Genomic DNA, 16,543 nt, shown 5'->3' on the forward strand with positions numbered 1-16,543 from the left:
AAGGTGTGGAGAGGTGATAGATGGCAAATGGTCAAGACAATCCCATCTCTGCATCCTAGAGATGGACCTCCAAGATGAAGCCCGAGCCTGCCTGCTGCCAGCCTGGGGTCAGAGGCTGGGGCGAGGGCAAGGACCTCTGGGTAGTGGTGGCAGATACACCTCAAAGACACCCCTTGAAGCTGCGGCTGCCACACCCAGAGGCGGCCGTTGGGGCCACCGCTGGGAAGGCACTGCCTTGATCAAGGGCTGCAGAGCCCAGGGATGTTCGTCCAGCCTGTCGGCTCAGGTTGGGCCCTCGGGTCCCTTAGTGCCTACATTCACAGAAACCAAGAGGCAAAACAAGAGCCCCACCTCATGCTCCACTTGTGGGAATGTACATAGGGCCGCAGCCATGGGAAACAGTATGAAGGTTCCTCAAAAAATTAAAACCAGAATTACAATATGAACCAGCAATTCCATTTTCGGGTTTACACCCAAAGGAACCAGAATCAGGGATTCAAAGATCTATCAGCACATTCGTGTTCATAGCAGCATTATTATTTACTGAGGCTAAGAGGCAGACACAATCCACTGTCCACTAACAAATAAATGGGAACCGAATGTGGCGCATACATACAACGCAGTATTATTCAACATGAAAGAGGAAAGACATTCAGACACGTGCTACAACGTGGATGAGCCCTAAGGACATTATGCTCAGTGAAACAAGCCAGTCAGAAAACAAATACTGTGTGATTCCACTCATAGGAGGTCCCTGGAGTAGACAAGTTCACGAGACAGCGGAAGGGTGGTTCAGGAACTGGGAGGCAGGGAGGCTGTAAGGAGCTATAGACAGTCCAACGGGAATAGTGTTTTAATTCTGCAAGATGAAAAGATTTCTAGAGATTGGCTACACAACAGTGTGAATGTGTTTACTACTGAGCCGTATGCACAAAAATGGTTGGGATAATAAATTTTAAGTTTTATATACTTCACCACAATTTTTAAAAATGTTCCATAAAGAACATGAGTTTGGGGACTTTAGGTATCAACAAGAGTTAAGTGATTTTTTTTTCTTTTTCTTTTAGTACTGGCTCTACCTCATAGCTCTGTTGTACAACTGCTCTGAGCCTCAGTTACTTCATCTGTAAAATGGGATCAACGGGGTATCTGCCTTGTATGGTTGTCACGTGAATCCTAGGAGGGGAAGTTGGTCAGATTCCAGGCACACCTGGTACACAGCCAGAACTCCACAAATGAATGGCAGCTCTTACCTTCATCATCACCTCTTACTATTAAGGTAATTACGTGCATTAATCATTAGTGAGCATTCAATACATTACAGCACCGATGGGCTGGTATGAACCAAGATTTACCCCGAAAATGAGAAAGAGGTGGATCTGGAGAGGCAGTGGTCAATCTGGTCACTTTCTGAGCCGTACGGACAGAATGAGGGAATATGGTGGGATGTTGTGGCCTTTGATACTATTTTTTTTTCCCCTTGATGTTATTTTTTAAACAAAACAAAAAATGAACTCATGAGCTTTGTGGGTTTTGCAGAATCATGCCTAGGGGCCAGGAAGGGCAGAGCCATGCATCCTACAGCCAGGATGCAAAGGCTCCGGGGTAAACATGGCCCAGGCTGCTGGTGGGGGGCAGCCACACCCCCGCATGGGGAGATCTTCACCCCCCCCACCCCTGACATGCTCCGCCTACTCAGAAACCACAGAAATCGGTTTGTTCTGCAGCAGATACCATCAGCCTCATGAGATTTCAAATTAAATCACTGTCACTTAGCTAGTGGCATCAAGCAAAAGCAGACTGTTCCACTTCTTAAGTAAAAATTTCCAGATTCCAATCTCTGAGGCCAGGCAATTTGTAGGGCACAAGGAAATCAGACCTTGAATTTCAGCAGGATTAAGCAAAGCTGTGTCCCCACCAATGTGTCCACCATCTAAATCCTGCCTTCCTGGTTCTTTCCTCTGGGGATTGTGAGGAACCTGAACACACTGTACATCCAGTATAGGTCATGTTCAATGTTCCCGATGCAAGATGCTACTAACTTGGCTGGGCTCCTGAAGCCCTTGCTGATCTAATTTCTGTCCCTCCCCAGCCTTCTCTGCTGTGTCTCCAAGCATACATCCAGCTGTAGCACTCAAAACTATGTAGCGTTCCTCAAACTTGGTCTTATTTCCATACACCCCCTTGACTTTGAACAAAGAACACTTCTGCAAGGAATGCCCGTCTTTCCCACAATTAAGAATTCTAGACATCACTCAAAATACAGCTCAAGGGTCAGCTCTTCCTGGAAGCCTGCCGAGAAACGTGAAGGGTCTAAGACTTTAGTCTATTTGCAAGATGACCTGTGAGCCTTCCTCGGTGTCATGGATGGCAGCAGAAGACCCAAGACTCCTGGGTCAGAGTCAAAGGACCTGATCGCTGACAGTACAGAGCAGTGCGTTTGCATGGTTCCAAGTTCCCTGGGGCAATCCAGAGGGGCCCAAGGGGTGCTGTGCTTTCAGTGGGTGTGCAATGGGGCTGAGGAATGCCCAGCTTAGAGAACCCAAATCTTCCATAATGGAATGGAGTCACACCCGCTCTCCTCTGCCTAAGAGAAGGAGCTAGCTCTGTCTCCCAAGGCTGCTTGCTGTACAGTCTGGAGCAGAGGGGCAATGAGTGGCTCTGTTTATAAAACGAGAAGAAATGCCAGAGACAATGAAGGACTGTCTCCCAACAAAGTCCTCCCTGCTACCTGACCTGGCCTCTGCACAGAGTTCCCACCAGGCCTCGGAAGACCTCTGCCTTAGGAAAGAGGAATTCACATAGTAATGACCTGTGTATTTCTTAAATGCCAGCCTGGATGCTCACTGATGTTAGGGACTGTCTTTCGCATTTATCAGTCTGACACACAATAAATGTGCAAATAAATGAATGAGTTGAATAAGTATTACTGGGAATTTTGATAGCTCTGGTTTAGGAGTAATTAGGTAATAACCAACAGCTGGCATTTACTGATGGCTCACTCCTGCATTCCAGGCAATGTATGACTTGTTTTTGGTGTGTTTTTTTTGTTTTGTTTTTGTTTTTTTGACCTGGATTGTTTTATCCACAGGACAACTCTATATGGAAGATAATTTATGAACCCGCCTGTACCTGTAGGGAAACTAAGGCTTAGGGCAGTTAAGGAATTTCATTGAAATCACACAGCTCCTAAGCAAAAGAGCCACCCTTTGAAAGGGATCGGCCTGTCTCCAGGCCCTTCGCCACCCTGCTGACGTGCTCTCCAGGCCTTCGACAGGAGACATCCAAGCTCAGTTTGGGGTGTTTGTGGAAGGGTGTGGAAAGAAGGAAGGAGGGTGTGCCTGTCTCTTCGCAGCTGAAGGCAGTAGCCTGCATGTCCCCATCACCCCTTCACCCCCCTCCCCTGGCTGACTCATGGCAGGCCCATCAGCCTCCTCATATGGATACTGAACACTAGGATCATTTCTCTCCCTTGCCCATCCCACGCCCCCCCACTCCGCCCCCCCACTCCACTCCCCCCCCCACCTCAGCCAGGAACTTCACACCTTCCTAATCTGCTCCACAGTGGGGCAGATGGTGTTTGGTCTTGGGAACAGCCTGGAATGCGGCACTGACCTTTCTCCCCATGAAAGGGAGTAAGGATATGCTACATCTGTGAAGCTTCTATATTTGTTACAACCTCCAACTCGAAAACAGCCATTCCCCCTTGACCTAATAACCCAACATGTATAAACAAAAGGAAGATCTAGATGATCCCCCACTGGAACAGCCACCGTAGGTGAGAGGTGGTGAGAGGGAGGGTCTCAGAAACTGCAGCTAAGGGTAAAATCAGTACAACTTTTCCAGGGGAAAACGTGGCAGTATCTCTCAAAATGACGCACCCCCTTTGACTGAGCCATTTCATTTCTAGGACTTACACAGTGAACTTACTTGAAAAACCATTCAAAAGTATAGCTAGACATTTACGACAAAATTATAAAATTCAGAAGCTCCTTTTTAAAACATTAAAAATAGGTATATAAATTGATAAAGGAAAAATCGCTGCATGTTTCAATTTCTCCAAAGATATCTACTATTAACGATATAACATGTATTTTTGCTCGGCTTTTTATGCATACTTTTTCTTTCTGAAAATGAGATTCTTTTATATGCTCCAGATGTAGTGTATTTTCTTTACTTTCTATAGTACGTATACTGCTCTGTGATTGCTTTTTTTTTTTCACTTAACATTTTATTGAAAGCGTCCCTTCATATCAACTTACGAAGCCTATACAAAACTCATTTGTTAACTGCATACCATTTTGATTTGAGATATGGAATCATGTATATTTAATGAACTTCTTTCAGAAGGACTTTTAGGTTGAGGAGAGTACAATGGAATATACTCAACTTATAGCTTAAAAAGAAATGCCTACTGCTTCTTAAAGTCTGCTCACCCACATCAACTCCTACTTGGGGATCGTTTATCCATTTCTCAGAATGATCCAGAACTCCTCAAGTTTTCCTATAACTTTTTCCGACTGGATTAAGGCATGAGGGCCTTATACTTGGCCAGAAATCACAAAGCCAACTCAAACTATAAATCCAGAAATGCAAACGTACCCAGATATCTGGTTATAGGGCTGGAGACCTGCAGGCTTGCACAAGACTATGTTATCGCTCTTACAACCCTGAGTCTACACATTCTGCCAACTTCCTGCAACTTGTCAGCACCTGGCCATCCCTGTTCATGTCATTCACCGTGGCTCATCCTTCCCCCAGTGTATCCCCAACGCCCAAACCAGACACATGACAGGAATAACTTGCAAGGACAAGAACTGCAAGGTGAGTCAACCTGAGCATAGAGCTTCTGGCAAAGCCTGTGACTCAGAGGGTGAGGTGGGCCCCTGGAGAACTTATCCCCCGGCTACAAACATCAAAGGAGAGAAGCCCCATGGAGGCCTCCCACAAACCCTCAGCAGCCTGCAAATTCCATTCTTTCTGCAGTAGGTTGCTGGGAACCAGGAGAGAAGCTGATGAGAACGCAGTTTAATTACTTCTCAGTAATGCCGGGCCTTACACAAAGAGTTTTTATAAACCTTGCCTTCCTAGATTCTAGCCCAACTTTGTCAATCAGGGATTATTAGCCCCATTGGGTAAGGGAAGAAACCGAATCACAGAGGTCAGAGTTTATCAGGGTCAGGACGGGGTCTGAGCCCAGGCGGGCCTCACACCTTGTTCAGACTTCATTCTGCCTGGACACTGATGGACCGGGAAGGGCTGCATTTCCTGGGACTCGGCCACCCCCGCCTCCCTGCCCAGCAGACTCTCCAGGAGGCAGGGCTGCTGGGAGTGGACTGTTTCTCTAACAGATTCATGCCATCCCCTATGCATTTCCGTTAAAATAAACCTCCAGCGACATGTTGTCATGGTGCCCTCAGCAATTCCACTGAACTGATCAGGGCGACTCTGGCCTCAAATGTCAGGCTACAGGGAGCAAACGAAGCCGGTACCCCACCTGGGCCCTGATCATTCTCTGAGTCAAGGTGGTCTTGGTTAGTCGAACTGCTATGATCTGGCTGTTTTGGGCAGTGAAATGAGACCTGCGGCCTCATATCTTGAGCAATCTTTGGAGTTGGTTGGACGTGATTGAACCTGTAGGTTCAAACTAGCTATGTTCGGCTGGAAAAACAAACGAACCCACTCTTCTAGCTCTTCTTCTAATGCGAAAACAAGAAAGACAGCAAAGGCGTGATGTGCTAAGCTTTGTAGTTGTGAACCGTACCTTAATGAGAGGACACGTCCCTTCAAACTGGGCCCTGGCTAATTGGGCCAGATTCTTCCTGTTTGGGAACACAGTTCTATAAATAAAAGCATCTCATTTCTGCAGCATGGCTTGTCCCCTCTCTGGCTTCCTGACCCTTCTGCTCACAAGGAGCCCAACGTCCATCAGCCCACCCACTGGCCCGTGAAGGGAGCGGGACTGAGGCCTCAGAACAAAAGCCTCACGGAAAGATGTCAGACCCCATCACCATCGCAGGGGCCCTCGGGTAGAATAACGAACCACGCTGGCCTGTCCCCCTTTCACAGCTGAAAGTAAAAACAGACCAGCACCTTAGGCAGCCTGCAGTGAATTTCCTAGACAGGCATACAGGATTACGGTGTGTAACTTTCCAGGGGCCTCCTCGGGTCACCATACGTATTAATACACACACACCGGCATTTGAAGAAAGGAAAACAGGGGGTACTTGGCGGTGATTTGTAATTGAATTCATCTGGGAGTTTTAAATCCTGAAAATTCAGCCCAGGTTTATGGTATTTTAAGGTTTGAACAGCACAGGATTTTGTCCTTTTGAATGGCAAATCTCTTTCCCATTTCAGAGAACGATTCTCTGAAGCAGGCATTTCCAAGCCAACTAGGGAATGGGACAAATGGCACAAAAACTAGGGAGTGGTGACAAAGGCCCTCCCTTTGAAAGCAATCTAGGCTTTACGGCTTCCTAAATCTCTGTAAAGATGATGCTCATGCCTCAGCCCATTGTGCTGGGACAATGGCGACCCACGAAGTGAAGAGGTATTGAATGGGAGACTTCTGTGGGCACGTGAAACTAGATCTCTCTACTCCAACTCTTGGCAAGCCACACTGACAATGAGAGAGGCTCTTCTGGAGGGGACCCATGCCACCATTTCTGCCACACGATATCTGTTCCAGAGGTGGCCTGAAAAGTCTCCAGCCTGTTCTCCAAAAACCCATGGGATTTGCCAGACACTGGCCAGTCAAGCATCAGATGCCCCCCCATCGCCCTTCTAGCTAAGCAAATTGGAATTTATTCCCACAGAGAAACTCAATGAGTTCCTGTCCCAAGGGGCTCAGCAGAAATCAAGAAAAGCTGGGTTTCTGGGATCTATCTCTTCCTGTCAGCCTCCTGCATTCTCAAGGCCGTCATGTGTGGGAGTTCTGACTGCACACTGCACAAAGGCACAGCATGTCCTCCATTGCAGGGTGGACACAAGAGACTGCATGTGCAGGTGTGGAGATTCTGGGCCCCCCAGCTGGGCCTGAAGCACAGACGCCCGTGGGCACACAAGACCATGCACACCTGGAAAAGTTGGATGCAGACCTGCTAGAAGCAGCGTGCACTCGAGGCAGCTGCTCTCCAACTCGAGCACGTCCTTGGAATCTTCAAGATCTTACCTCTCCCCCGCCCACCACTCTTGGAGCCTCAGGCCTCAAAACCTGACTAGATTCCCCCCCTCCCTTGGGGGCCAACAGAGGAGGCCTGGGGTGGGGGTATGGCTGGCCACCTGTGCCCCTGGGCCTCGGGCAGGTGCAGGTTATTCATAGTCAGGCCTGCTGCCCTCAGAAGCTCCCCAGAGTAAACATGGACCATTGTGGAGTAAGATGCTTTTTTTTTTTTTTTTCAGTTGGCAACAAAGACTGTTTTTTTTTTTTTTTTTTTTTTTTTCCTAATTCACAGCCCTGAAAGTTCTGTTTCCCTGCCTCTTCTATTCGTGGCTAAGGCTGAGGCTTTCCTTTTATCATAGGGCCCCAACCAGAAATTCTCTAAGCTTTTCCCTATTGGTACCATGACCATATACTATGACTGTTTGTCTGCTTTGTTTTCCCTCCCCTCTCTCTCTTCCCACCTTTGAAAGCCAGCTTCTCTTTCCTCCTGACCTTAATCAATCCTGTCCCCACTTCAAAGGTTTTTGTGACTGGGGTGACCCAGCCCATACGAGGCAAACTCATGCTTCTAGCCTCAGCTGCTAGAGCTCTTTCCATTTCAGCACAGATCTTACCCCCAGGTCCCTGGAATGAGGGGTCACCCTCATCACACACAACCCTCCAAACCTCCCATCCTGAAATCAATGTCTGAGCTCTGTGTCAGAAACAAGCAAAAAAGAACCCAGCAACTACCAACCACATCAACACCACCTCCCTAGCTCGATGGGTACACTGTTTCTCTTCCTATGATGATACTGAAAGAGGCGAGGAAAAATCCTTGACCCCTTCTGAAGGTCAAGGAAATGCTCTGCACCTTGGAGGGTAAGAGCTTGTAGATGGAGTTTGTCTCGGGCACCTAGGCATAGAAGGACTAGTTCTTGGGGTCCCCATAGAGAATGCACATTTTTATGGCTGGCCACGTCACATGGCGGTTACCCTGTCCACTCCTCACCAGCTACCTGCTTCTGAAGCCAGCCACCTCTGTGAGAAGGTGAAGAGCAGTCGAGTCCCCTGAGACCTGGGAGTCTGGAGACCGGTGACTCCCATGGGGCCACCTCCTGACCTGTGCCGAGGCTTTCCTTCTGTGAAATGCTGCCCCTTCTACCAGTAGGACTCTGTCATTTTATAAGAACCATCCCGCCACTGGACAAAGCAACACGCCACTGTGTAGGTGGACCCATCACAAAAGGGTTAGAGCATGAAGCCTGGAGTGGGACAACACTCCGTTTCCCTTAGTCCACGGGATTCCACTAATTAAGGTGATGTCGCTCTCAACCTGCCTGACCAGGGCTGGGATTACAAAAGGGCCTGGCCACGCCAGGGGCTTTGGGGACTCCAGGCTGGACAGGCCAGGTCTTAGTGCCAAGGCCCCCAGTCAGAGTACCTGGTACTTCCTTATTCCCTTTCAGGGCTGAGAGGGAGTCAGGCAAATGCCAACTGAATTTCATTTCTCTGTTGTTTCTGATGCAAAGAGCACTGTGCTAGAGCCTGTTGCCCGAACACATCGCTCTGGTCAGAAATGCAGGAATTGGGGAATCTTGGTAGAAAGGAGACGGGAGAGGTGAATGAGAGTCCGCTCCCTTCTGCCCATGGCCTGAAGTTTGGGTCACCCTTTGCAAGTGAAGGGGCTGAGCCCAGGAGGCATGACAACTCACGTGGCTCCTTTTGCTTTCTTCATCTCCCACAGACGTGATGACTGTCTCCGAGAAGACCGTTTGTCCAGTCTGGTTGTTGGTTACCTACGGCAGAGCAAGTACAGTGAATGTGAAACAGAAGGAATTCTGGGCAAATCCCACAAGCTGGTTTCTTTTTTCTTCCTTTCTTCTTCTTCTTCTTTTTTTTTTTAAGATTGTATTTATTTGACAGAGAGAGAGACACAGCAGAGAGGGAACACAGCTGGGGGAGTGGGAGAGGGAGAAGTAGGCTTCCTGCCCAGCAGGGAGCCCAATGTGGGCCTCAATCCCAGGACCCTGGGATCATGACCTGAGCGAAAGGCGGTTGCTTAACGACTGAGCCACCCGGGCGCCAATTTTTCCGGCTTCCTGAAGCCACAATAACTGCCCAAATCAACAGAATGCCTGCTCCCCGTTTTATTTTGATTTTAGCTGCGGCCTCCAGGCGGATGGCCCCCCTCTCAGTACAGCCATCAGAAAAAAACAGCAGAGGGGCGCCTGGGTGGCTCAGTGGGTTAATCCTCAGCCTTCGGCTCAGGTCAAGATCTCAGGGTCCTGTGATCAGGCTCCACATGGAGCCCCACATCGGGCTCTCTGCTCAGCAGGGGGCCTGCTTCCTCCTCTCTGCCTCCTCTCTGCCTGTGTCTCTGCCTACTTGTGATCTCTGTCTGTCAAATAAATAAATAAAATCTTAAAAAAAAAAAAAAGAAACACAGCAGAGTCTCCCTCACAGGGCTGCTCGGTGGACGGACAGCGGAGGCTCTGCACAGAGCCTGGCATGCAGCAAACACTCAGCAGTAGCTGTTTCTACTGTTCTCAGGCTTATCACTCAGAACTCAGTGGCAACAGCCTTTTCAACAACAACCCATCTGGGCATCTCATCAAACGTCTTTCATGAGAAGCAAGAAGGTTTTAGCTAGAGCTGCCCCCGTCCTTATTCTGGTGACACAGTTCATCTAGGAAGTGCTTTACTGCAAAGGGAGGCACCCCTCCACCTGCTGTCTGATCTGATGGTGTTTACCGGCAGCAAACGCCTCTGGGCTGAGCCCCACACCCCACTCGCACCCCGCGCCACTCCTGCCCCATCCGAGGTCCTGTCTGCGGAACGCTAGTGCCAGTAATGAAGATCAGAAGGGACATCTGCCCAGGAGGTAGGGGATCTGGGTTCTTTGAGCCTTGGCTCAGCTACCACCAACCACCTAATGTGTCACCAGGAGTAAGTCACTTCTCTGATTCATCCCGTCCTCATTTCTAGGTCATCTACAAAGTTCCTGCCAGCTCTAATAACACAAGGAAACTGTCCAAAACAGAGCAGAAACACAGCCTACTTTGTCACAGTGGACCAAACTCCAGTTCTCGGGAGATAAGGATCATGTCTTCACCAACATGTTTCAATACTTTGAGGCAAATAAATCCTCTCCCCAACAAAGAGGCAGCATCCTTTTCCTCTCTGCCAGATTTTTGCCGAATTAACTGATGGGATATTTTTTAAAAATTCTACGGTCCTATACTGCAGGTACAGGTTGCAGGACTTCTAAGAGCCTTTATTATATTTATTTATTATACTAATGGGCATTTTACTATCTCTAGGAGAAATAATTAAGATGTTTCCCGAACATGTTTCACCACCACCCAGCCCCTCGTGAAGCACCAAACAGACGGTCCGTAGAACCCACGGGGGAGCTGCTATGTGGTGCTCATGACATAACTTTACCAGAAGAAACAGGAATAGAACCACCGGCTGTTGCAAGCACTTTTGTCGTTTACCGTGAGCTCTCAGGTACCGTAAGTCATCTGACCCCTATGCTACTGTCACATATGTACTGACTTCCCTATTTCCTAAATGCAGTTAGTGAGGGACATAAAATTTAAATGGTTTTTCAAAATCACACTAGTTACCGGCAGGACTCACCCCTGGGTTTCCCAACATGTACAAGAAGCAACCTTAAGCAGAGGCAAACCTGTTAGCTAATTATCGTCAAAGAGAAGGACTTAATATTGGTTTTGGCAAAAGTAAAGCAAAGAGTTTTGGAAACATTCTTCAGACCTCTGATGAGCAATGCTAAAGGACTGGTCAGCAGGTGACTTGTTCATTTATCTGGGGGCAAGGTGGAGGGTACACCCAGCTAATGCTGGGGACCGCGGGAAAAGTGCCACACAAAGGCTACTTTACAATCAAGGCAACGGCCCATAAAAATCGACCCCCTTATGCTCCATGACACAGATATACTATTGTTTCAACCAAGTCATGACCTGGGCCCTTGAACAAAAGTGAGACCCTCTCGTTGGAGCCACTGGTCCTTGCACATATGGGCTGAGACGAGGTTTGAGGTCAAGCTCCTTGATGCTCACAGCAGAACATCAACTTGATAGCCTCTACCTGTGACCCTGAATATCGGCACGTCAGACTCTTCGAGAGAAACCGGGTTCACGGGCTTTGCCCTCCTCGTCCTGCCTATGTCATGCCAGCCACATCTCGTGCCACGGCGGGTTCAGGCTACGTGCCTCTGGATTTGCAACGTTTTCTTCTTCAAATCGGGGGGAGGAATGAGCCTGCTTGCTCCTCATGTTAGATATCAAACCAGGAGACACTGAGACATGGGGCAGGCTAGAACAAACTCTGCTATAGAAATCTGAGTGGATAGCCAGCAAACAAATGTTCAGTCTTAATGGCAAAGGAGGCTTTCCCTCCCAAAGATGGAGTATAACCCATTTGAGCTCCTCCTGAGGAAACAGTGAGGATCTATTCAGCAAACATGGACTCTATTCCAACTCCCTGCTAAAACACCCATTAAAACCTATGAGATAAATTCCTCAAATTCAATACTAGAGAAGTCTCTCTCTAGACACTTGTTTGCACTCTTTTATCAAATGATAAAAACCCCCGACCATTCCTTTGCAATCAGATTGGCAGGCAGCCTAGAGTTAAATTTACTGCTTAAATGCAAAAGCAATTTAGGTTTCTGATATGCAGCTTTCCCTCTTAAATAGCTCCCTCACTCCCTCTGGTTTTTAATCTGTGTTTTACCAGCCTCATTTGCATTTTTGGCTTGAGGATCCAATTTGTAAAGAAGACCTTAGTTCTCTGATAGGACAGGAAGCTACGGAAAAGGGGAGGTGCTGGCCGTGGCCACACTTACCTTGTGAATTTCTCGGTGCACGTGGATGGTATTATTTCCCACCTTGGTTTCCGTGTTGGTCTCATTGTGATAGCTGGAAGGCAAGCTTGCCACATTCACTTCAGATGTTTTAGCTGCAGCTTCTTCTGCTTCCATCTATTAAATCAATGAACTTAATGAGCAAATTGTTTTCTCTTGATACAAATCAGTCCATTAGAAAAACAGAACCACCCTCTTCCTTTTCTGCAATTATAAATAATAGAAGTAGTAATAGTTCCTGTTAATTGCCCACCAGGATAAGACACTGCGCTAAAAGTTTTACAACTCTCATAGCCTTAGATCTCACAGCCTCCCTCGAAGGTAGGTGTGAATATACCCATTTTACAGTTGCAGAGAGTAAGGCTCAAGAAGACTGGATAACTTCCAGAGATTATCCGTGAAGGACATCGCTCATCATCAGGGCAATGCACATCAAAACCACAATCAGGTGTCACCACACAGCTGTCAGAATGACTAAGATCAAACACACAAGAAACAACGAGCTTTGGCGAGGATGTGGAGAAAAGGGAACCCCAGTGCAGTGCTGATTGAATGCAAACTTCTGCAGCCACTGTGGGAAACCAGAATGGAGGATCCTCAAAAAATTAAAAATAGAATTACGATATAATCTAGTAATTCCACTACTGGGTATTTACCCAAAGAATACAAGAACACTTAGGTGAAGACATCTGCACTGCTATGTTTACTGGATTATTTACAACAGCCCAACTATGGAAGCAAGCAGCCCATGTGTCCTTCAGCAGATGAATGTGCAGAGAGCATGTGGTATATAGATATGCACGTACATGTAACATGGAGTATTGCTCTGCCAGAAAAGGAATGAAATCTTGCCATTTACAAAACCATGGGTGGCTCCAGAGGGTATAATGCTAAGGGAAATAAGTCAGTCAGAGAAAGACAAATACCGGAGGAGATCACTCATATGTAGAATCCAAGAAACAAAACAGATGAATAAAGAAAAAAAGAGATAAGAGAATAGACTCTTAACTATAGAAAACGAACAGATGGTCACCAGAGGGGAGGGGGTGAAACAGGTGAAGGGGATTAAGAGGACGCATATTGTGATGAGCACTATTTATTAAACACCATTTATTGGAATTACAATTTTTAAAAGTCCACTGTAGTCTATCCAGAAGACACATTAAAAAGAAAAAAAAAAGGACTGTCAGGGAAGAGCAGAGCTGGGATCTGAGCATGCTTCTGCTGAACAGTCTTGGCCCCTGACAGGGCTGCTGGGGCCCGGTCCCTCCCCCAGCAACCTAACCCGGAGGTCACCTGCATTCAGCTGCCTTTCATGCCAAGAACCAGTCTGGTCTCTCTCTGAGAGCCCTCTCTGGCTGCTCACTATGCACCGATGCTAGGGAGTTAACACCCCAAGAACCATCCTCAATCAGTGAGGGTTAGGCTGTGAGGGTAAACACCCCAGCTCCCTCCGCACTCAAAGGGGCAGTCTCTCTCTCAGGACCCCCAGCAGAGCCTAGCAGTGACCTGCTCAGTAGCACAGCCTTTACTCCCTCTCTTCTCTTCCATCTTACTTTCCCATTTCCTCCTGGTGTTTCTGGGATCACTTCCCAAACACATTATTTGCTCCCAAGCCTTTGCTGCAGGGCCTGGTGGTGGTAGGCAGACTCCAACAGCCCCCAGGATGGCCCTTTCCCTGATACAGGTAGGGCCACAGCTATGTCTCCTTCCCACCCCGTCGCTTGGGTACAAGAGAGACCCTGGTAGAGGGCTGGCTGACTAGTTCCCAGGGCTCACCCTCCTCCTGCCTCTTCTTCCACATGTGTTCCCCTCTGGTGTCAGGTTTCTGAGGCTGCTGCTCTCAGATCCCCCGGGCTCATGAGCCCCCACGACACCTACACCAGATATATCCGTCAACCTGAAACTGTACCCAATTTCCCCTTGTGGATTTACTGCTACGCCCCACCCTGAGTGGGCAGTGGACAAAAGGACCAGTTCACAGCTGGGTGGACTCAGAAAGAGGCCACATCACGGACTAGTTGCGCCAGTGAGACACTCTGTCTAGGAATTTAAAACAAGAGACACAAAGAGAAGTTCTAGTTCATGGCTGGCAGTTTTCCAATACTATCTTTGACTCTGGGCTATTTTTACTTCATAAAACTAATCTTCAAAAAGATTCTATTTTTTTACAAAAATCACCATCTTCTATTCCCTCATGTACTAAATGAGGCACCTCTTTTCCTGTCTCTCCCAACTGGATTTGCTGAGCTGGGGTGGCTATGGGGAAGGAATTTCCATGTTTCCATGCAGCACAAAAACACTGAATAGAAGTGGGGAGTCTGGAAGACACAGAAGCTCAAATGATCAAACAAGGATTTGGTCAGTAACTGCTGTGTTTGACCCAGAGAGGACTGCAAGATGTCTGAAACTCGATCACTGGCTTCATCGTCATCACCACCATCACCACCATCACCACCATCATCATCACCATCACCACCATCGCCATCATCATCACCATCATCATCATCATCATTACCATCAACATCATCGCCATCATCATCACCATCATCATCATCATCATCACCATCAACATCATCACCATCAACATCACCACCATCACCACCATCTTTACCATCACCACCATCATCATCGTCACCATCATCATCATCACCAACACCATCACCACCATCACCACCATCATTACCATCATCACCATCATTATCACCACAGTGACAGCCTCCATGTTTGGGCATCATCTCTGCCTGAGCCACTGCACCATAACTTCCATGGCTCCTTGGCGATTCACAGCACCCCCACGAGGAAGGTGTTGTTGCCCTTACTCTGCAGATGAAGAGAATGAGGTGAAGAGGAGTGAAGGGACCTGCCTATGGTCACAACATCGTTAGTAGGAGGCGAAGCTCAGACAGAACTCAGGTTAGTCTGACTCCAGATTTGGGCCCTTGTCCAGTATGTGCTTCTGCTCTGCCTGAGAAGCTTATTCATTTACTGTGGAGAGAGCAGAGCCCCACTACTAAACCTGTTTGAGGATGATTATGATGGCTTCTAGAAGCAAGCCAGGGGTTCAAAAAATAGAAAAGAAAGGCCTCCGGGAGGAGGAGGCATGATTGAACTGGTCTCCAAGGACAGGTAGGATTTGAACAGAAAGGAGCCCAGAGGAGGCAAAGCTGTGGCCACGTGGACAAGAACGGTGTGTGTTGTGGGCTGGGGCACAGGGTCCGTGCTGGGCACAGGATAAAATGGCAGATGATGAAGGAGAGAGAGATTGACAGGCAGTTCTAAAGCAGAGGGTGTTGGCCTTGTTCTCAACCAGGAGAGTGCATCAGGGTCATACCTGAAACTATGAAACAGTGTCTATCACAGATACATAACCAAGAGAGCTATGCCTATACATTACCACACACCAGATCCCTTCCCAAACCTGCTAAGTCAGAACTTCTGCAGGTGCAGGGACACGTGGGTGGCTCAGTGGGTTAAAGCCTCTGCCTTCAGCTCAGGTCATATCTCAGAGTCCTGGGATAGAAGCCCGCATCTGGCTTTCTGCTCAGCGGGGAGCCTGTTTCCCCCTGCCCCGCCCCCGCCTGCCTCTCTGCCTACTTGTGATCTCTCTCTCTGTCAAAAAAAAAAAAAAAAAAAAAAATCTTAAAAAAAGAACTTCTGCGGGTGCAATCCAAGGTATTAAAGAGCTTCTCAAATGATTCTGAGATATTCCCTCCCCTGCACTTGTCCACAGGGAAAACCTTTGCTCCAAACCAAGCGAAGTTATAACAAGTCCTAAAGACTAGTTGGTAAATAATAAAGAGCCTGGAGAAGATAGAGAGGGGAGTGAGGGAACTCGCCAGAATGAGGTGTGGGAGTCGGAAGTCATACCTGGGGGAAGTGAGGAACTGCTAGGTAGCAGAGATTACAAATACTTCCAGGTGGGCCAAGCCCCTGAGAGCTAGCCACAAGGTCAGGCAAAAAGTTGCCCACAGCACGTCGGAAGCAAGTGCCAGGGCTCTGGAGTTAGGGAAGGTGGGGCCAAGTCCCAGCAGCTGTGACCCTGGGCAAGACACCAAGCATCTCTCAACCCCAGCTTTCTCATTTGTGTAGTGGAGAAGGTCCTACTCTGCTGAGCGGATGCAAGAATTAAGGACCACGAAATCCAAGTGCCTGCCTCAGCACCTGGTACCCAGCACAGTACCAGCTACGTGCTGGTACCTACAGAGTAGCTACTCTCCTAATGCTATCCTGGAAGAAAGCAGTTTTAGAAGAAGCTTGTTTGCTAGGGCATGTGCGGGTTGAAGGAGAAAAAAGAGACAGTAGATACCACATGTTTGAAGAATTTGCTAAAAGAATAGAGAAGAAGTGGAACGGAGCTAAGGCAGGAGACAGAATGAGCATGAGAAGGATTAAAAAAATTTTTTTAAGTAAGAGATATTGGCACATTTTGTGATAGAAAAGATACAGCTGGAAAAGGGTAAGAGACTAAGATACTACAGAGGCCATATCCAGAAGCAGAAGGGAAT

General features: G+C 47.9%; 1 protein-coding gene across 3 annotated transcripts in view; it reads right to left on the reverse strand.

Annotated features, from left to right (window-relative positions):
• Positions 1–16,543, reverse strand: part of DKK3 (dickkopf WNT signaling pathway inhibitor 3) — a 45,728-nt gene that overhangs the window by 25,071 nt on the left and 4,114 nt on the right. For all 3 annotated transcript variants that reach the window (XM_082683117.1, XM_082683118.1, XM_082683119.1), the window contains exons 3-4: positions 12,018–12,152; positions 8,860–8,943 (exon numbers count right to left, since the gene is read on the reverse strand). In XM_082683117.1, the coding sequence (XP_082539243.1) occupies positions 8,860–8,943; positions 12,018–12,152 (219 nt within the window). The remainder of the gene's footprint in view (positions 1–8,859; positions 8,944–12,017; positions 12,153–16,543) is intronic.

The sequence above is a fragment of the Mustela nivalis genome (genome assembly GCF_964662115.1).
Source record: "Mustela nivalis genome assembly, chromosome: 9".
NCBI lineage: Eukaryota > Metazoa > Chordata > Mammalia > Carnivora > Mustelidae > Mustela > Mustela nivalis.